The sequence below is a fragment of the Erigeron canadensis genome, chromosome 1 (genome assembly GCF_010389155.1).
Source record: "Erigeron canadensis isolate Cc75 chromosome 1, C_canadensis_v1, whole genome shotgun sequence".
Taxonomy (NCBI): Eukaryota; Viridiplantae; Streptophyta; class Magnoliopsida; order Asterales; family Asteraceae; genus Erigeron; species Erigeron canadensis.
The window spans coordinates 6,735,295-6,751,307 of NC_057761.1; the positions used below are offsets into that span (position 1 = coordinate 6,735,295).

At 35.2% G+C, this 16,013-nt stretch overlaps 1 protein-coding gene and 1 long non-coding RNA gene across 2 annotated transcripts; both read right to left on the reverse strand.

Annotated features, from left to right (window-relative positions):
* Positions 1-1,387: 1,387 nt before the first annotated feature.
* Positions 1,388-2,854, reverse strand: LOC122608854 (homoserine kinase-like). The gene has a single exon (XM_043781933.1). The coding sequence runs from the start codon at positions 2,788-2,790 to the stop codon at positions 1,654-1,656; it is 1,137 nt and encodes a 378-aa protein (XP_043637868.1). The 5' UTR covers positions 2,791-2,854; the 3' UTR covers positions 1,388-1,653.
* Positions 2,855-6,327: 3,473 nt separating this feature from the next.
* Positions 6,328-7,132, reverse strand: LOC122600025. Its single transcript, XR_006323987.1, has 2 exons — positions 7,030-7,132; positions 6,328-6,680 (listed from the first exon to the last, which is right to left on the reverse strand). It is a non-coding gene; the product is annotated as an uncharacterized LOC122600025 (long non-coding RNA).
* Between the last annotated feature and the right edge of the window lie 8,881 nt (positions 7,133-16,013).

Sequence of the window (16,013 nt, forward strand, 5' to 3'; positions counted from 1 at the left end):
GAGGTGTTACAAAGATCAAACAACGGTTTGCATGTATTACAATGTAAAGCCCTAAATTATGAAATAATGTATTTTTCCTTAAAGAGACCACACAGGAAAAAGTAACAATCGAAGAAACAGATTGAGCATAACTAATGGGTCAAAGGTAACCCAAAGTTCATTTACACTATATATAGAAGCTCCTAAACAATTTTATAAATATGTAGAATTCTATCATTACTCTTTTCGTCTATCATATGAAAACTGAAAAATTTCTTTGCTTTGAAACTTTGACTTAAAAAGTACCAATTTACTCAATAGATCAACTAAAGATGTAAACTGATCTGAGCATAGATATGAAAGTAAAAAGGGACTGAAGAATGGTAAGTGGTAAGTTGAGTATTGGTGATTAGCTTCTATTAACACTCCGAAAAATGAGCATAAATGTATGCGAGGAAATAAAAACCACCTAAAAGTATAGCCAACTACTGAACAACTAATGTGAATGCCATCATCTATTTGCTAAACAAAGATGAATAGAATCATGAGCCATTTAAAAGACTACACATTTCCCTACTAAATAATCAAAAACGAACAAACATAGCAACATCAACTAGGTCTGCTACGAATAGAGTTTTGCATCTGGATTTGTACTCAAGTAACTGCTTAATCTCAAGTTAATATTTCCAAAAGATGAAGTAACTTTGTACCAATTTAACCAATATTGTTGTGCATATTATCCTATACGCAATGCATTATAAATGGAGTAAAAATGCTAAACAAAGTACCTCGATTCTACCTTTTCATGCATAAGTTCTTACCATTCATCAGACATTGATCTCTGTTCATGCATAAGTTCTTATCATTAAAAATGGATGAATCACTGTCTGCGGTTCATCTTTCAGTCTAGGAGATTAACAATAATACGCAATAGACGGGTTTTATATATAAGGCAGCAAGATTTCATCAAAGTAAAGTAATATAATAGGAACCTAAAAGCCCTTGGCATTGTATATAGACGAAATCATTTACCCAGTTAGCAACATCCTGAATTCCTGATGACATGTATATCTCTTTTTCACTCAAAAATAGAAACAATATCACCAACATATAACGGACACTGAACATACTTTCTTAAGTATTTATACCCCAAAAACTTGTTTTAATGCAAGTAAAATCATCAAATCAACAGTGGACTTGACAAGTGTTATATAGCCCAGGAGTATGACAATTAGACCTTGTAGATGATTCAGACCTAGTTCATGGTTTGCAATGGAAGTAACGCGTTTCACTCCAAGTTATTTAATATTTTTGGGTAAATGTACTGAGAGAACCAGAGTTTCTACCCATGGTCTTCTAAACAGAGATTATAAAATAAGTGAAAAAATATATACTACATAAAAGTGGATAACAGGAAGAACCAGATGAATATTTATTAGCCATCATGACAATCATCCAAGAAATCAAATTCTTAAGTATAAAAATGTAACTTAAACATTCGTTTCGTTTCTCACCAATTCATTCATAATATTGTTTTTCACTCTACCACTCTAAACAAGAAACCATAGACCAAAAATCATTAAAAAAAATGGTCAAATATTATTCCACCAAAAACCAAATACAAAAGCTTACCCCCATCATCTCGACAATTTCTTAAAGATGCAATAGATACTCCTATGTGGATATACTGCTAACAAGCCTAGCACCAACTCTATCCAACTTCTGAACCATAGCCGAAGCTTTCAAATTCCCGTGTTTCATAAAAGCTTCAGCCATCCTTTCCCCGATCTCTCTCCCCTTTTCCTCATCATCCGTAACTGCCACAGCAGTTGGTCCAGCTCCACTTATTGTACACCCAAATGCCCCCGCCTCTAATGCAGCCTTTTTCACGCCATCCATACCAGGAATTAAAGGCGCCCTTCTCGGCTCCACTATCTTATCAGACGACAACGCCTTTCCTAATCCAACCAAATCCCCTTGCAACACAGCCGCCACCAACGCCCCGGCTTGACTACTATTCCATATATGATCCTTCATCGTTATCTCACCCGGCAATGCAGCTCTCATCTTTTTAGTAGGTGCTTCAAACTCAGGATTCACCAACACAAAACACAAATTCTTGTCACTCGGAAACTTCAACCTAACGAATTCTAACGGGTCATAACTCCTAACTAAAACAAACCCACCCATTATGGCAGGCGCAATATTATCCGCGTGATACCCAGAAACTTTTGCTTCCGATTCAAGTCCAGCCAGGACTAAATCCGAAAAACCCAACTTCCCACCGAAAAGCTCGTTTACAGCAACGGCCGCGGCTGCAGCGCTCGCAGCGCTGGAGCCGAGGCCGCTGCCAAGAGGGAGACCCTTTTCGAGTGACAACGACAGACCCACAGACTTAACATTAAGCATTTTCATAACAGAAATAGCAGCTATACCAGCACAATTCCATAAAGGGTTTTTACTTAACTTTTTAGAAGAGTTACCTGAGCCTGAAATATCGGAGATAGAGATATCACCAGGGTTGACATTTGGGTCAACTTTGAGAGTGACGTAGTCTCCGATTCCGTCAACGGCACAGCCAAGAAAGTCAAAGCCCGGACCCAGATTGGCTACTGTGGCAGGGGCGAAAGATTTGACTGATGTGTAAATGGGTTCGGGCTCATGATTTGAAGATAATGAAAGATTTATTCGAAATGAAGAGGGGAAATGAAGGTGGGAAAGATTGGTAGTTTTTGGAGATGAAAAACAAGAAGATGATGATGAAGAAGAAGAAGGGATTGTGAGGAATGAATGTTGATGGGAAATCGCCATTGGAAGAGAGTGTGAATGGCGGCGGTGATTATGGATGAAGTAGCAGTGGTTGGATTGCTGGTGTGGTGCAGCAAAGGGACTAAAAAGAAAAGGTAGGTAAATTTTTTTTTTTTTGTAAGTCTCGGTTTAGAATACGAAGGGTCAAAGGGAGTATTTTTTTATTTTATTTTTTATTTAGTAGTCCATCACAAAATCAAAATTAGCCGTTAAATTTGTTGCTATACTAAATACGAGTGTTATTTTTATACCATTAAGCATAGGGCTATAAACGAACCGAACGAACACAAACGGGACTTTGTTTATGTTCGTTGAACGGTTCACGAACACAATCGAACGGACACTAAAAATGAACAAAATATTTATAAATTAAGTATTTTTATTTAAACTTTTTTCTTAAATAACTATGTATTAATAATATATATTATATAAAAGAAATATTTAAATTTAAACTATTTTTTATAGTACAGTTGATTGTGTATGTATATATATATATATATGTAAACGATCATAACGAACTATTCTTCACGAACAAACTATCGAACGCTCATAAACGTAAATAAACGAACGAGAGCTTTTGTTCGTTTATTTAACTAAACGAATGAACACGAACAAACTTTCCGCTCAACAGTTCATGAACTGTTATGTGAATTATTCGGTTTATTTAAAGCCCTAAATAAAGGGTCAAAAGGATAGAATTTGGGCCATTGGGCTAAACTTTTAATTTTATTTTAGGTGTAAGCAAAAAGCTATACTAACCTGTTTGCATTATAAGATTCTTCTATTTGTAGCCTTATAAATTTATTAATTAATAACATATATATATAAGAATTTTCAACTGTTATGTATATCACTTTTCCACGCCTAATCTATAATTTTAAGGGAGCTATGAAGAGCAAGCTTATGTATAGACTAAATTACATCCCGTATAATCCAAAGTGCAGCTTTATGAGACTATTCGAAACCAGTTAATTTCTGAACCATCTCTTATCCCCATATGATTTGTTTATTTTTTTCATAACCATTTCTCCGCAAAAGTATACGCATAAACCATTCTTACATATGTAAAATAGTGTAATATCCTAAATCTTTTTTGATTTACCATTAGTCTTCGTTAATTGTTGTGTATCTAATATATGATTATACATATTTAATGTGCTTAGGCCCCGTTTTTTTTTTTACTTAATAGACTTAATAATTAAGAACATAATGCATCCAGTCAAATTTCATGTTCTTTTTTTGACTTAATAAACAAAAATAACCATCAATTACCTATTTTTTACTTAATATATTCAGACATTATTTATACATTCAGTTACTTAATATAATATATTCAGCACTTAATAACAAAAAAAAAAAAAAACGGCCCCTTAATGTGAAACGTGTTTTATGATAGATACGATGGTTAAAGTGACTAATAAGATGACTAATAATGATGATATGTGTTTCAGTTATAGTTTAAGTAAAGATAAGTGTTTTCGTAAGTGTTAGATAGGCAATAAGTGCAAGATAGATAGTTCAAAGGCCTAGATATCAAGTTTTGAAAGTGAGTCCAAACGTAGGGCTATATTACGGGACTTATATCCGCCATAATAAAATTTTATTCATTATAAACTCTCCTCTCAAAAACCTTTCCTCCTTCATATCTATTAGTTTTTAATCCTACAATTGTTAATATACTTGATATTCAATTCTTTGATCAATGGATGGGAAGCTTATATGAATTTGTCTAGTCAATTCAGGCCATAAACGCTGGGATTGAGTGATGAGGCTTTATGATTGATTAATAAGGTTTTCGGTATAAAAATCGGTGAAGTATTTGATTTATTTGCTTTCCGGATCAATTGGTGGCATGAATGGCATCAAGTCAATGCTTTTTATGGCACAACTATATGAGAATTTTTTATTCAGCTACAAGTTCTTTTTATAAATGTAATCCATTTTTATCTTTAAATTTTCTGTCTTTGAAATACCACAAATACTTTTCTTCTTCGTTCACTAATAAAACATCTGCATCTAATATACCTATAATACCCTTAATTAAATAATTTACAGTATAGATTTTCAACACTTAAAATAACTATAATACCACCTTTAACATAGACTACTTTTATATTCACCACCATCGTCGCCCCCATCACCGTCACGACTGCCATCCCCACTGCTGCCTCCACCACCGTCACCACCACCACCTCCGCCACATTGCGCGGGCCAAAATCTAATACTAATAAATGAGGGTTGAACATGTATATAGTATGAACTATATAGTGATATCAACAAAAGATTAGATGTATACAATTTATACAAATGCGATCCCGATCCAAGCAATTCCGAATCCAAAAACCTTGTTTCCGATCTCAGATGTGTGTGTTTTTAGTGTGTATTTCCGAGTGTGTGTATGTGTGTGCTCGGTGTGTGTTTTTCAGTTGACATTTTGTTTTTCAAAATCTGGGTTTGTATTTGAGTTTGGAAGTAGATAAGAACTGATCATGGTAAAATGACAAATCTGCCCCCACTTAACGAACCTAATAGACGGCTGTTAGTCACAGAGTGAAAAGTGAAAAGATTGACCAACTTCAGGGTTTTTTTGTAACTAATTCAGTTAAGGGTAATAAATGAAAATCCTGCCAACTTAAGGGACCAAATATGTAATTTTCTCATAATAGTATATTTGATTATACTAGCTTGGTGCCCGCGCGTTGCGGCGGCTTAGAAGACAAGGACAATATAAAACATGAGCGATATGAGATGATGACGATAATAGTAAACCATGCACTTGTAGTAATCCGTAAAAATTACCATGATATATCGACAACAAACAAAAGAAACATGAAAGTTGATTAGAATAGTAGTTTCAAAACGAAGTAAATAATCACATAAGACAGATGTAACTATCAACATTGTGCTGTTAATAAAAAGAAACTGTTATTATAACGTAAACACATGACAAAAGAAAAATAAAAATAAAGAGAAACTGTTATTATATTTTATTTCCAAGATTGTGGTGGAATGGATCTTAGCAACACTGTGATACGTATACAATTGTTTAGGCAACAAATGGTGTATACAATTGTTTAGACAACAATTACTAATTATTATTGCTTCTTAAGGATACGCGTTAAATAGTCAAATGGTGTATACACTTATCATTTAGAAAAAATAGTCAAAGCTTCAAAGTTGCTAAAACTACCAATGGTTATTTATAGTTTTTATAATCAATAAACTAAATCCTAACACCATATTTTGGGAAACAAAGTTAGGTAGAAAATTAAAACAACCCGACTCGATTTAAAGGAAATAAGAAAAAAAAATTTCTCACTGCGGGAGGTTTCATGTCCCACTGCGCCGCAGTCACAGCCGAGACAAAAACAAGATTTTCGAAATTTCTCACTGAGCCGCAGTGGGAGTGCACAAGCCCCACTGAGGCGCAGTGAGAGGTCAGATCAGATTTTTTTCAAAACTACATCTTGACACTTAAAATCAACTTGCAACTTCCCAACTCAAAACCAAACTTCATAATACAACATTTCTAAGTTCAAACAAGTGTTAGACACGGAAATATGCATAACAAAAGTATCCGCTTGATCAAGCATTCATTTTACAACCAAATGGGTCGTTTACCCATATTACCCAAGTTGTCAAAGCTCCCATTTGACAGGATGTCCACTACAAACTTACAAATTCAGGATTACAAGACTTAAAATGACGACATTACAACACTTTCATACAAAAGACACAAAATGTACCAAGAGCCATGTGAGGTGGGATGACTAAGTATCTATACCAAAAATTCCATTCTTTAATGAATGGACGAGTACCTTCCAAAATTCCTAAATTAACTTCTTATCAACACTTCAAATCAACAAGGACTTAGTTCCTTCTTCCGGAACTACCTATCAAAAGGGTAAACAACTAAAACATAAGCGAATGCTTAGTGAATAAACTTGCATACAAATATATATACGAAGGAGGGCAAAAACACAAAAGACTATCGCATGTAGGCAATGGTACCGTCATACCATCATTTGCATACTCACTTTTGCGCTAACAAACACATACATGGATCCATATACGCTAACAATAATCAAAGAGGTTCTTAGGCCTCATCTCAATACAACTATGGGGTTCTTAGGCCCCGGCCTCAAAATTAGGCCCTAACGCCGAATTGATTACTACACACGGAATCCACCATCGTAAGGGAATCGACCCAATGCACATATAAGAGTATGCAAATTTACTCACCTCCTCCGCGACTAACAACAATCAAGATTGTCACAACAAATGCAAAGCTTTCAACCTAACAAATCAACACAATACGCATATAAGGCTTTATTCACAATCTTGGCTAACTCACTTAGCCAAACTATCGATTCACTAACATTCCTAACTATACCCAACTCATTCTCTTTGAGTTGACTCATTTCAAAATCTCATTTGACAACACTTTCTATCTTTCATAATCATCATTTTAGTAAAAATCTTTTTTATCACCATCATATGGTCATTTTATCTCATTGTTCAAAATTATCAAATTCTCATTTTGACCATAAGGGTCACTAACAACTCAATTCAGCCCATTCAAGTATCACTATAATCTCATATCAAAAATACAAATAGAATTTGGAGAATTTAATAGCCAAAATATCATTCAACCCAAAACCCCCCAAATTAAAAGTTGCATCAACCCTAATTCTTGAAACTAAAATAAAAAATAGGTTAAATGAGTTCTTACCTTAGAGAAGTAATCTACTATAATAAAATTGAACAGCTAGAACCAAGATCCTTTCTCCCTTCTTTCTTGGTGTGGTTCGACAACCACACACACACCCATACTCAATTCTCCAATTCACTAGTTAACTATTTGTAGTGATTACTATTATTATCATTAAGGATTTAATTAATTAAGATACACACACTTGAAGATAAATGAAATCGCACTCCTAGTCTCCTCCATTTTTCCCTCTTGAAATCGGCCCACACACACCACCACACATTTTCAATTTCAATCTTTCAATTTAGAAGAATAATGGAAGATTTATTTTTATTGTTACTGTTGAATGGTTCTAGAATTGAATTGAATTGAGTTTGATTTAAAGTGGATTTAAAAGAAGAAGAAAAAATGAGAGAATGGAAGGATGACTCACAAAAGTGAGGTTGGATGACACTTGCTTTTTGTGCCACGCCCCAACTCATATTTTGAGGGTAATTTTACCCGCTATCCGCTAAAGTTTCCACTAAATTAACCCCGTATCCAAAAATAAAATACTAGGAAATTATTTTAATGTCAAAACTATAAAAAGGGGTTACTTTATTTATTTTAAAAGTCTTGGGATGTTACAAAAATGGAGGTCAAAGGTTTAATATAATTTTTATTTATAAAACATTAGTCAATGTTATAAAATTGCTAAAATTACTAAGAGAAAAGTGAGTATGGGGTTGTTATGCATTCAACTTGGGTGAAAAACCCTTCGCATACTAATATTTTAATATTTTGATTAAATGTTTGGCCCCCCATGATTTTTATGTTTTAAAAAAAGGTATCTGAGGAGTTTTTCACCCAACTTAGGTGCCAAACAGCCTCATATTCCCTTCCCCCAATTACTAAAAGTTATTTATAGTTTTTATAATCAATTAATAAGTGAAGAATAACCATTTAGGAAAGAATTCATCCATTTGAACAATTGTGTCTAAAGTTTGATTTTAAAAATAGTCAAAAATCACAATTAAATAATTTCATGATTTATAAAAGGATAAATATTGTATCTTAATTTATACTGTCAATTTTAGTAAATAGTCAAAGATCACAATTAACTAATTTCATCCATTTATGAAAAGGATAATTATTGTATTGTAATTGCGTGATGTATTTATATGGCAAATAAACTTTGCATAATAAACTTTGTAACAAATCATAACCAAATCAACCAACTGTTATTTAGTATATACAAAAATATTAATGGGGGTCGAATGTTTTCAGCACTTTGTATCTATCTAAACATCTTGATGTTAAAAGATTAAGAAGATGCACAATTTTCATAGAATCTCCACCAATTTTGAGTTTTGGGTTGTTCCAGGAAACAATACAATATTTTATATTGTACCACTTTTACATTAGATTTTACTCGAGTAACGTTTTAGGCTTTTAGCAATAAGCCAATAATCACTCTTTGATTGCTAGTTAAGTATAATACTAAAACACAATGCTGGACAGCAATTGGCATGGTGAAGGTGGTGGACATAATACTAAAGCAAACAATCGACAACAACAGACATGTTGAAGGTGGTGGACACAATACTAAAGCAAACACTCGACACAATACTAAAACACAATGTTGGACAAAATTCAATTTATTTTTGCCATTATTGATTTGTGAGATTCCGGCGACAGTGGTTGGTGATTCAGGCGGCGGTGGTTAGGGGATATGGCACAGGTGCTTGGGGGGATTTGTGAGATTCCGACGATACAAACTGCGGGGGAGATTGAGATGGTGGTGATGGTGATGGTGGATTTGGTGGTGGTGAAATGGGAAAAGATTGGGGTTGCTGGGACAGTGAGAATGTGAGATTGAAGATCGGGTAATTTGTGGGTTTAATTTTTTTGTAAGGGTAATTTTTCTAGTTAGGAATGAGATATCTAAGATATAATGTAAAAGTGGAGGGTATTATGGAAATGAAAAAGATGCTTAAACTTAATTTTAATTCCCTTTATAAGGGTTAATAGATAGGACGAACGTGTATTTGTTCCAAGTTTAAACCAGTATATCATGCATTATGAGTTGGTTTTAGTCCTCAAACTTACACACATAACACCCACTAATATGTAGGGAATATTTGCAAAGAAAATGGAAAAGTAAATACATACTAATAATGAAAATGGGTATAGAAAAGATAAGAAAATGGAAAAGTAACTACATACTAATAATGAAAATGGATACAGAAAAGATGAGATTGTTTACATCATATTCTCTCTCACACCCAGCTTTTATCCATTTGGGTTCCGTTGTTGTTGTTGGTACAACGAAGGTACAAACAACTACTCATATTTATAACAAAATAAACATCACCGTCAAGAATTTATGAAGGAATGGGCAAACACCTAAACCCATATTCAACTACATTTATGGTTAGCCAAGGCTAAGTTTTCTGCTTGTCTGAGTGTGTTGGGGAGTTTCAAGTTACAACGTTAAGAAATCAATAACCGGATATCTATTTATATCATGATATCACTTTCCGAAAACAACAATTCAATAACCGGGGAGTTTCAAGTTACAAGGTTACACGAATTTTGTTTTGGGATAATACAAAGAGTAATGTTCAAGATTTTGGCAGAAATCAAAAAGCCGTTCGCTAAAGAGTATTTCGTGTTTTGTATATATTTTCTCACGTATCAATTCTCTATAAGAGACACCCAAAAGAGTTGCAGCCATGAGAACTTAAAATCACGTATATGATATATATGATTTGTTACTCTTCTGCATGTATGCATGGAAATATATATAGAGGTGGCTATGATAAGGTTAGGTGGCATATATTTAGAACATGATTTTTACATGTGAGTGAAGACATATTTTGTCAAAACAAAAACAGAGTTGTTCTCTATTTAGTCATAGACACATTCCATGTTTCATGCAAATTTAACTTCTTCATTTCCAAAGTTACTGCTCATAGCCACATATCAAATTTCCTTTTCAAACTTGTGTACAAGTAAATGTAATGCTTTTCAATAACTCACATTGTCAAAAGTAACGTTTTACGTGATCAAATATTATACATCTTTTTGGGTCCGGGATGTCATTCACTTAATGGGCGTACACTCCGTACCTCCAAACCCATTTCCAAGTGTCATAACCATATCCCTTAATTACACTAAATTAATAACAATCCTCCCCAATTTAATGCAATTCTGATACATGAGAAAATAGTCAAAACAAAACTTATGCATAAATGAAAATGTCTTGAATATTGAATTTCCATCTTAGTATATTACACATTCCATATATTCGAGATCGGGGTGTTCTAAGAATTGAACCCTTCAACCCATTTGAATACCTGAAAATAATATACACACAAGCTTTCAAATACTTTAAAGCTATCCTGACGCTATACAAGCCATGCGTCCATATCCATTCATGAATGTATCCAAAGCTAAAAGTCCAAAGCTTTCTTGAAGCGGCAAAACTTCACATTCATATAGGTAGTTCTACTTTATTCATGCACCTACTATTGCACTTTTTCAAATGAACTATTAAGAAGCTATACTTCAACCTAACCATCTGAAGGTCTGAGCACATACCTTGGGATGATATGTAAAAACATGTGCTCCAATTTTTAAGTGTAAGCTTTTCACATTGAATTCAGCTTCTGATTAATATCAAAAGGGAATTGGATATCTCACAATTAGAAATTTAGGTGGACTTTAAACACATCCCTTCAACAGACTTATTAACCAAGTCTCTAGCTAATCCCTTCGTCAAGTGATCAGCTAAAATTTGTTGAGATCTTACAAACTCTATAGAAATCACCCCATTCGTGATAAGTTTACGAATCATGCTATGTCTAACACCTAAGTGTCTAGACTTTCCATTATACATCTGGCTATAAGCCTTTGCCAATGTAGCGACATTATCACAATGGATAGAAATGGGTGCTATAGGTTTAGGCCACAATGGAATCTCATAAATCAAGTTTCTTAGCCATTCTGCTTCTTTACCAGCAACAGCTAATGCAACAAACTCAGCTTCCATTGTTGAGTTGGTAATACAAGTTTGCTTCTTGGAAGCCCATGAGATAGCACCTCCCCGAAGCAAAAATACCCAACCAGATGTTGAAGAATGATCTTCAACATTGGTTATCCAACTCGCATTAGTATACCCTTCTAAAACCGAAGGAAACCCAATGTAAGATAAACTATAATCCATTGTTTTCTTCAAATACTTCAGTACCCACCTAATTGCTTGCCAGTGATGAGTACCATGATTACTAGTATACCTACTCAATTTTCCCATAGCAAATGCAATGTCAGGCCTTGTATAAGTCATAGCATACATCAAGCAGCCAATCACCTTAGAATACTCAAGTTGTGATACAGCTTCACCTTTGTTAGGCATCAGCTTCATACTTGGATCCATAGGTGTACTCATCGGAGTACAGTCAAAACAATTGAATTTCTTTAGCACCTTCTCAATGTAGTGAGATTGAGAAATTGAAATTCCTTTGTTTTCACGTTTGATCTTTATACCAAGGATAACGTCAGCATCCCCCATATCTTTCATGGAGAACTTTGATGACACAAATTATTTTGTTAAGTCAACCTGATTCTGGTCAGTTCCAAATATCAACATGTCATCAACATATAGACAAATGATGACTCCTTTACCGCAATCATCAAATTTGTTATATACACATGTGTCAGCTTGGTTTAAATGATAACAATTTGACAAAACAACTTCGTCAAACTTTTGATGCCATTGTTTAGGTGCTTGTTTTAATCCATATAAGGATTTAACAAGTCTGCAAACCGTGTTTTCATTTCCTGGCATGACGAAGCCTTGAGGTTGGTTCATATAAACCTCCTCATCTAGGTCACCATTGAAGAATGTTGTCTTCACATCAATCTGGTGAATGACCAGATTGTGAATTGCTGACAAAGCAATCAACAGTCTAATGGTAGATATACGAGCCACTGGAGCGTAAGTATCAAAATAGTCAATTCCAGACTTTTGTCTAAAGCCTTGAATGACCAACCTTGCCTTGAACTTTTCAATAGTTCCATCTACCTTCATCTTCTTTTTGAAAATCCATTTGTAGCCCAATGGTTTTCAACCAGGAGGTAGATCAGCCAACACCCAAGTGTTATTGCCCATGATGGATTCCATCTCATCATCAATTGCTTCTTTCCAGAAGGCAACATCCTAAGACTTCATTGCTTCATCAAATGTTTTTGGATCATCCTCAACATTGAAGCAATATGAATATTGGGTAAAAGCATCATCTCTGGAACCAAGTTTTTACGAATTTGTGGTACATGCAAAACATTAAATAAAGAAACAACTTTTCCAGAACTAAAACTCAAATCCACACTTCCACGTCCAAATATTAGGGCTGTTGACTCATTTCCCATATGAAGAACTGATCCGTCAGTCGCTGACTCGTAAGTCTTGAACCAACATCTATCCTTGTACACATTGGTATTAGCGCCCAAGTCAACCCACCACGCAACATCATCATCCTGCACAAAATAAGTCTCAGTTATATATGAAACATAATAATTCTCAAATGAATCATTATATATATACTGACCTTTCGAATTGTGGTTGTTAAAACCATTTCCCGAACTGCTTGTGCCAGATCCATTGGTATTTTTATTACCAATATTAACTCTGCAATCCCGTTTCAAGTGTCCGGATTTGCCACACTTCCAACAAGCCAAGCTAGACTTCTTGTTGGGACCAGCTTTGTTAGCTTCTTGATGTTTACGTTTCCCCTTCTTGTCATTATATCCGGTGGATTTTTTATGTTCCACCATATTGACCGAAGACGTGCTAGCAACATTGTTGCCTTTTGGTTTGTTAATATCATGCGCCCTGAGAGATTCCTCAATACGCAAATGACTACCCAACTCAAAAAGAGTTAACTCCTTCTTATGTTTCAAAGAATGCTTAAATTCTTTTCAAGATGGAGGGAGTTTATCAATGACACTAGAGACTTGAATAGCCTCATCCATGTGCATTTTGTGTTGTGTGAATTGACCAAGTATGCGAATGAGCTCATTGTATTGTTCCATAACCGGGCTAGAATCGACCATCTTGTAATTATTAAAATTACTCACTAAGAACTTTTTACTTGGGGCATCCTCAGACATATACTTGGTCTCCAGAGAGTCCCATAGTTCTTTAGCAGATTCATGGTTTTGGTAAATATCAAAAAGGGAATCAGACATACCATTGAGGATTAATCCTCGAGCAATGTAATCGTCGTTCTCCCATTTGAACCTTCTTCGGATCTTTTTGACAGTTGCATCATCACCATCGTCAGAACAGGGAGTGCTCAGCACATAAACCACACTCATGCTAGTGAGGAAGAAGTGCATCTTCTTCTGCCATCTACGAAAATCCATTCCTTCAAACTTATCGAGCTTGGAGAAATTAGCCATCATATGCTTTATCGTAGTCGCCATTGATTTCACCAAAATTGTTGTTTTCGATTGTTGGGGAATTTCAAGTTACAAGGGTAAGAAATCAATAACTGGATATCTCTTTATATCGTGATATCACTTTCCGAAAACAACAATTTGACCCTATCTGCCTGGGTTACACGAATTTTGTTTTGGGATAATACAAAGAGTAATGTTCAAGATTTTGGCAAAAATCAAGAAGCCGTTTGCTAAAGAGTATTTCGTGTTTTGTATATATTTTCTCACGTATCAATTCTCTATAAGAGACACCCAAAAAAGTTTGCAGCCAAGAGAACTTAAAATCACGTATATGATATATATGATTTGTTACTCTTCTGTATGTATGCATGGAAATATATATAGAGGTGGCTATGATAAGGTTAGGTGGCATATATTTAGAACATGATTTTTACATGTGAGTGAAGACATATTTTGTCAAAACAAAAACAGAGTTGTTTTCTATTTAGTCATAGACACATTCCATGTTTCATGCAAATTTAACTTCTTCATTTTCAAAGTTACTGCTCATAGCCACATATCAAATTTCCTTTTCAAACTTGTGTACATGTAAATGTAATGCTTTTCAATAACTCACGTTGTCAAATTTAACGTTTTACGTGATCAAATATTATACACCTTTTGGGTCCGGGATGTCATTCACTTAATGGGTGTACACTCCGTACCTCCAAACCCATTTCCAAGTGTCATAACCATATCCCTTAATTACACTAAATTAATAATAGTGTACCCATGACACATGATCCACAACCCGTTGACCCTCTAAACAAACCCAATTAACCCAACAATCACCAACATAACTGTGGTTTGTTTACATATTCATCCATTCCAGCGATCTTGTCTCCTTAAACCATCTCAACTTTTCCTGGAGAGCCGGACCATCACCTCGGTCATGTCCAAAGTTCTGAACTTGACATGTCGTGGACACTCGGCCTCCAACTCGCTCACATCGTGATTTCACTACCATGTCAAGATCTTCCTTGATAATCACCCGTGTATCAACCACCAAATAGACACCAGCTACCTCCTTCGACTTCAAGTCACTAAACGAATATCTCAGCCCGCTCTGTTGCTTCGTTTATACCGTGCCACACCTTGGTTTTTCTGCCTTAAAGAATTCAGGGCTTCCTTGCGATTCATCTCCTATGCGAAAAGAGCATCAGAAAAATGAAAGACAGGATCTAATCTCCTCTTCTTTCTTTTATTTTGATAGTTTCAAAGTTGGAACGGAAACTGCTTTAAGTGCAGCAGCAACATCCTGTTACTACTTGAATCAGCAGAAAAAGGACCGCATTTGAACACCTCTAACAGCCACAACACTGATGTTTAACACCTGTCACCGCTGTCTTCCCAAACTGTATTTCCATCAATACAACGATTGGCCCGAAACATGTTACCATCTCCGTTTCCTGCTGTTTTACAGCCCCTGCTGTCCCGAATCTTCTTCCTGGCTAATCACGGCTGTAACTAAAACCCTTTGATTACTCCCATATTATTTCGAGCATAGCTTCCCATTATGTGTGTGCTGCAACAACCCCTGGTTGTGACCAGTATCAATAGCCAAACGAGCTGTCACCGTCGACCCACAATGTTGCCAAAAACCAGTAGACCTGCTCTTCTGCTGCTTTCCCATCCCCTCACCCAAAGGCTACTCTTTCCTTCGAAAGTCGTCTCTCAAGACAGCCCTCTTTCTTAAATGTGCGCTGATACCACATGTTGGTTTTAGACTTTTAGGTCTCATATTAACACACACTAATATGTATGTAATATAAGCAGAGAAGAGAATGGAAAAGTTCCTGTAATGAACAAGGGTACAGCGAAAGAAAAAACAACTACTCCTATTTATAACAAAATAAACATAAAGGCGGCTAAAAAATAGTAGGTGAACACCTAAACACGTTCAACTTCATTTCGGGTCAGCCAAGAAAGTTTTCTGCTGATCCAAGTATACCCAATGACATGATCCACAACCCATTGAGCTGCTCCCCTTGACCCGTTAAACAAACCCAATTATTTAAATGGATTAATTGTGATT

Excerpts from the sequence above, each read along its gene's own strand:
- LOC122608854 (XM_043781933.1), bottom strand. The coding sequence starts at position 2,790 with ATGGCGATTTCCCATCAACATTCATTCCTCACAATCCCTTCTTCTTCT.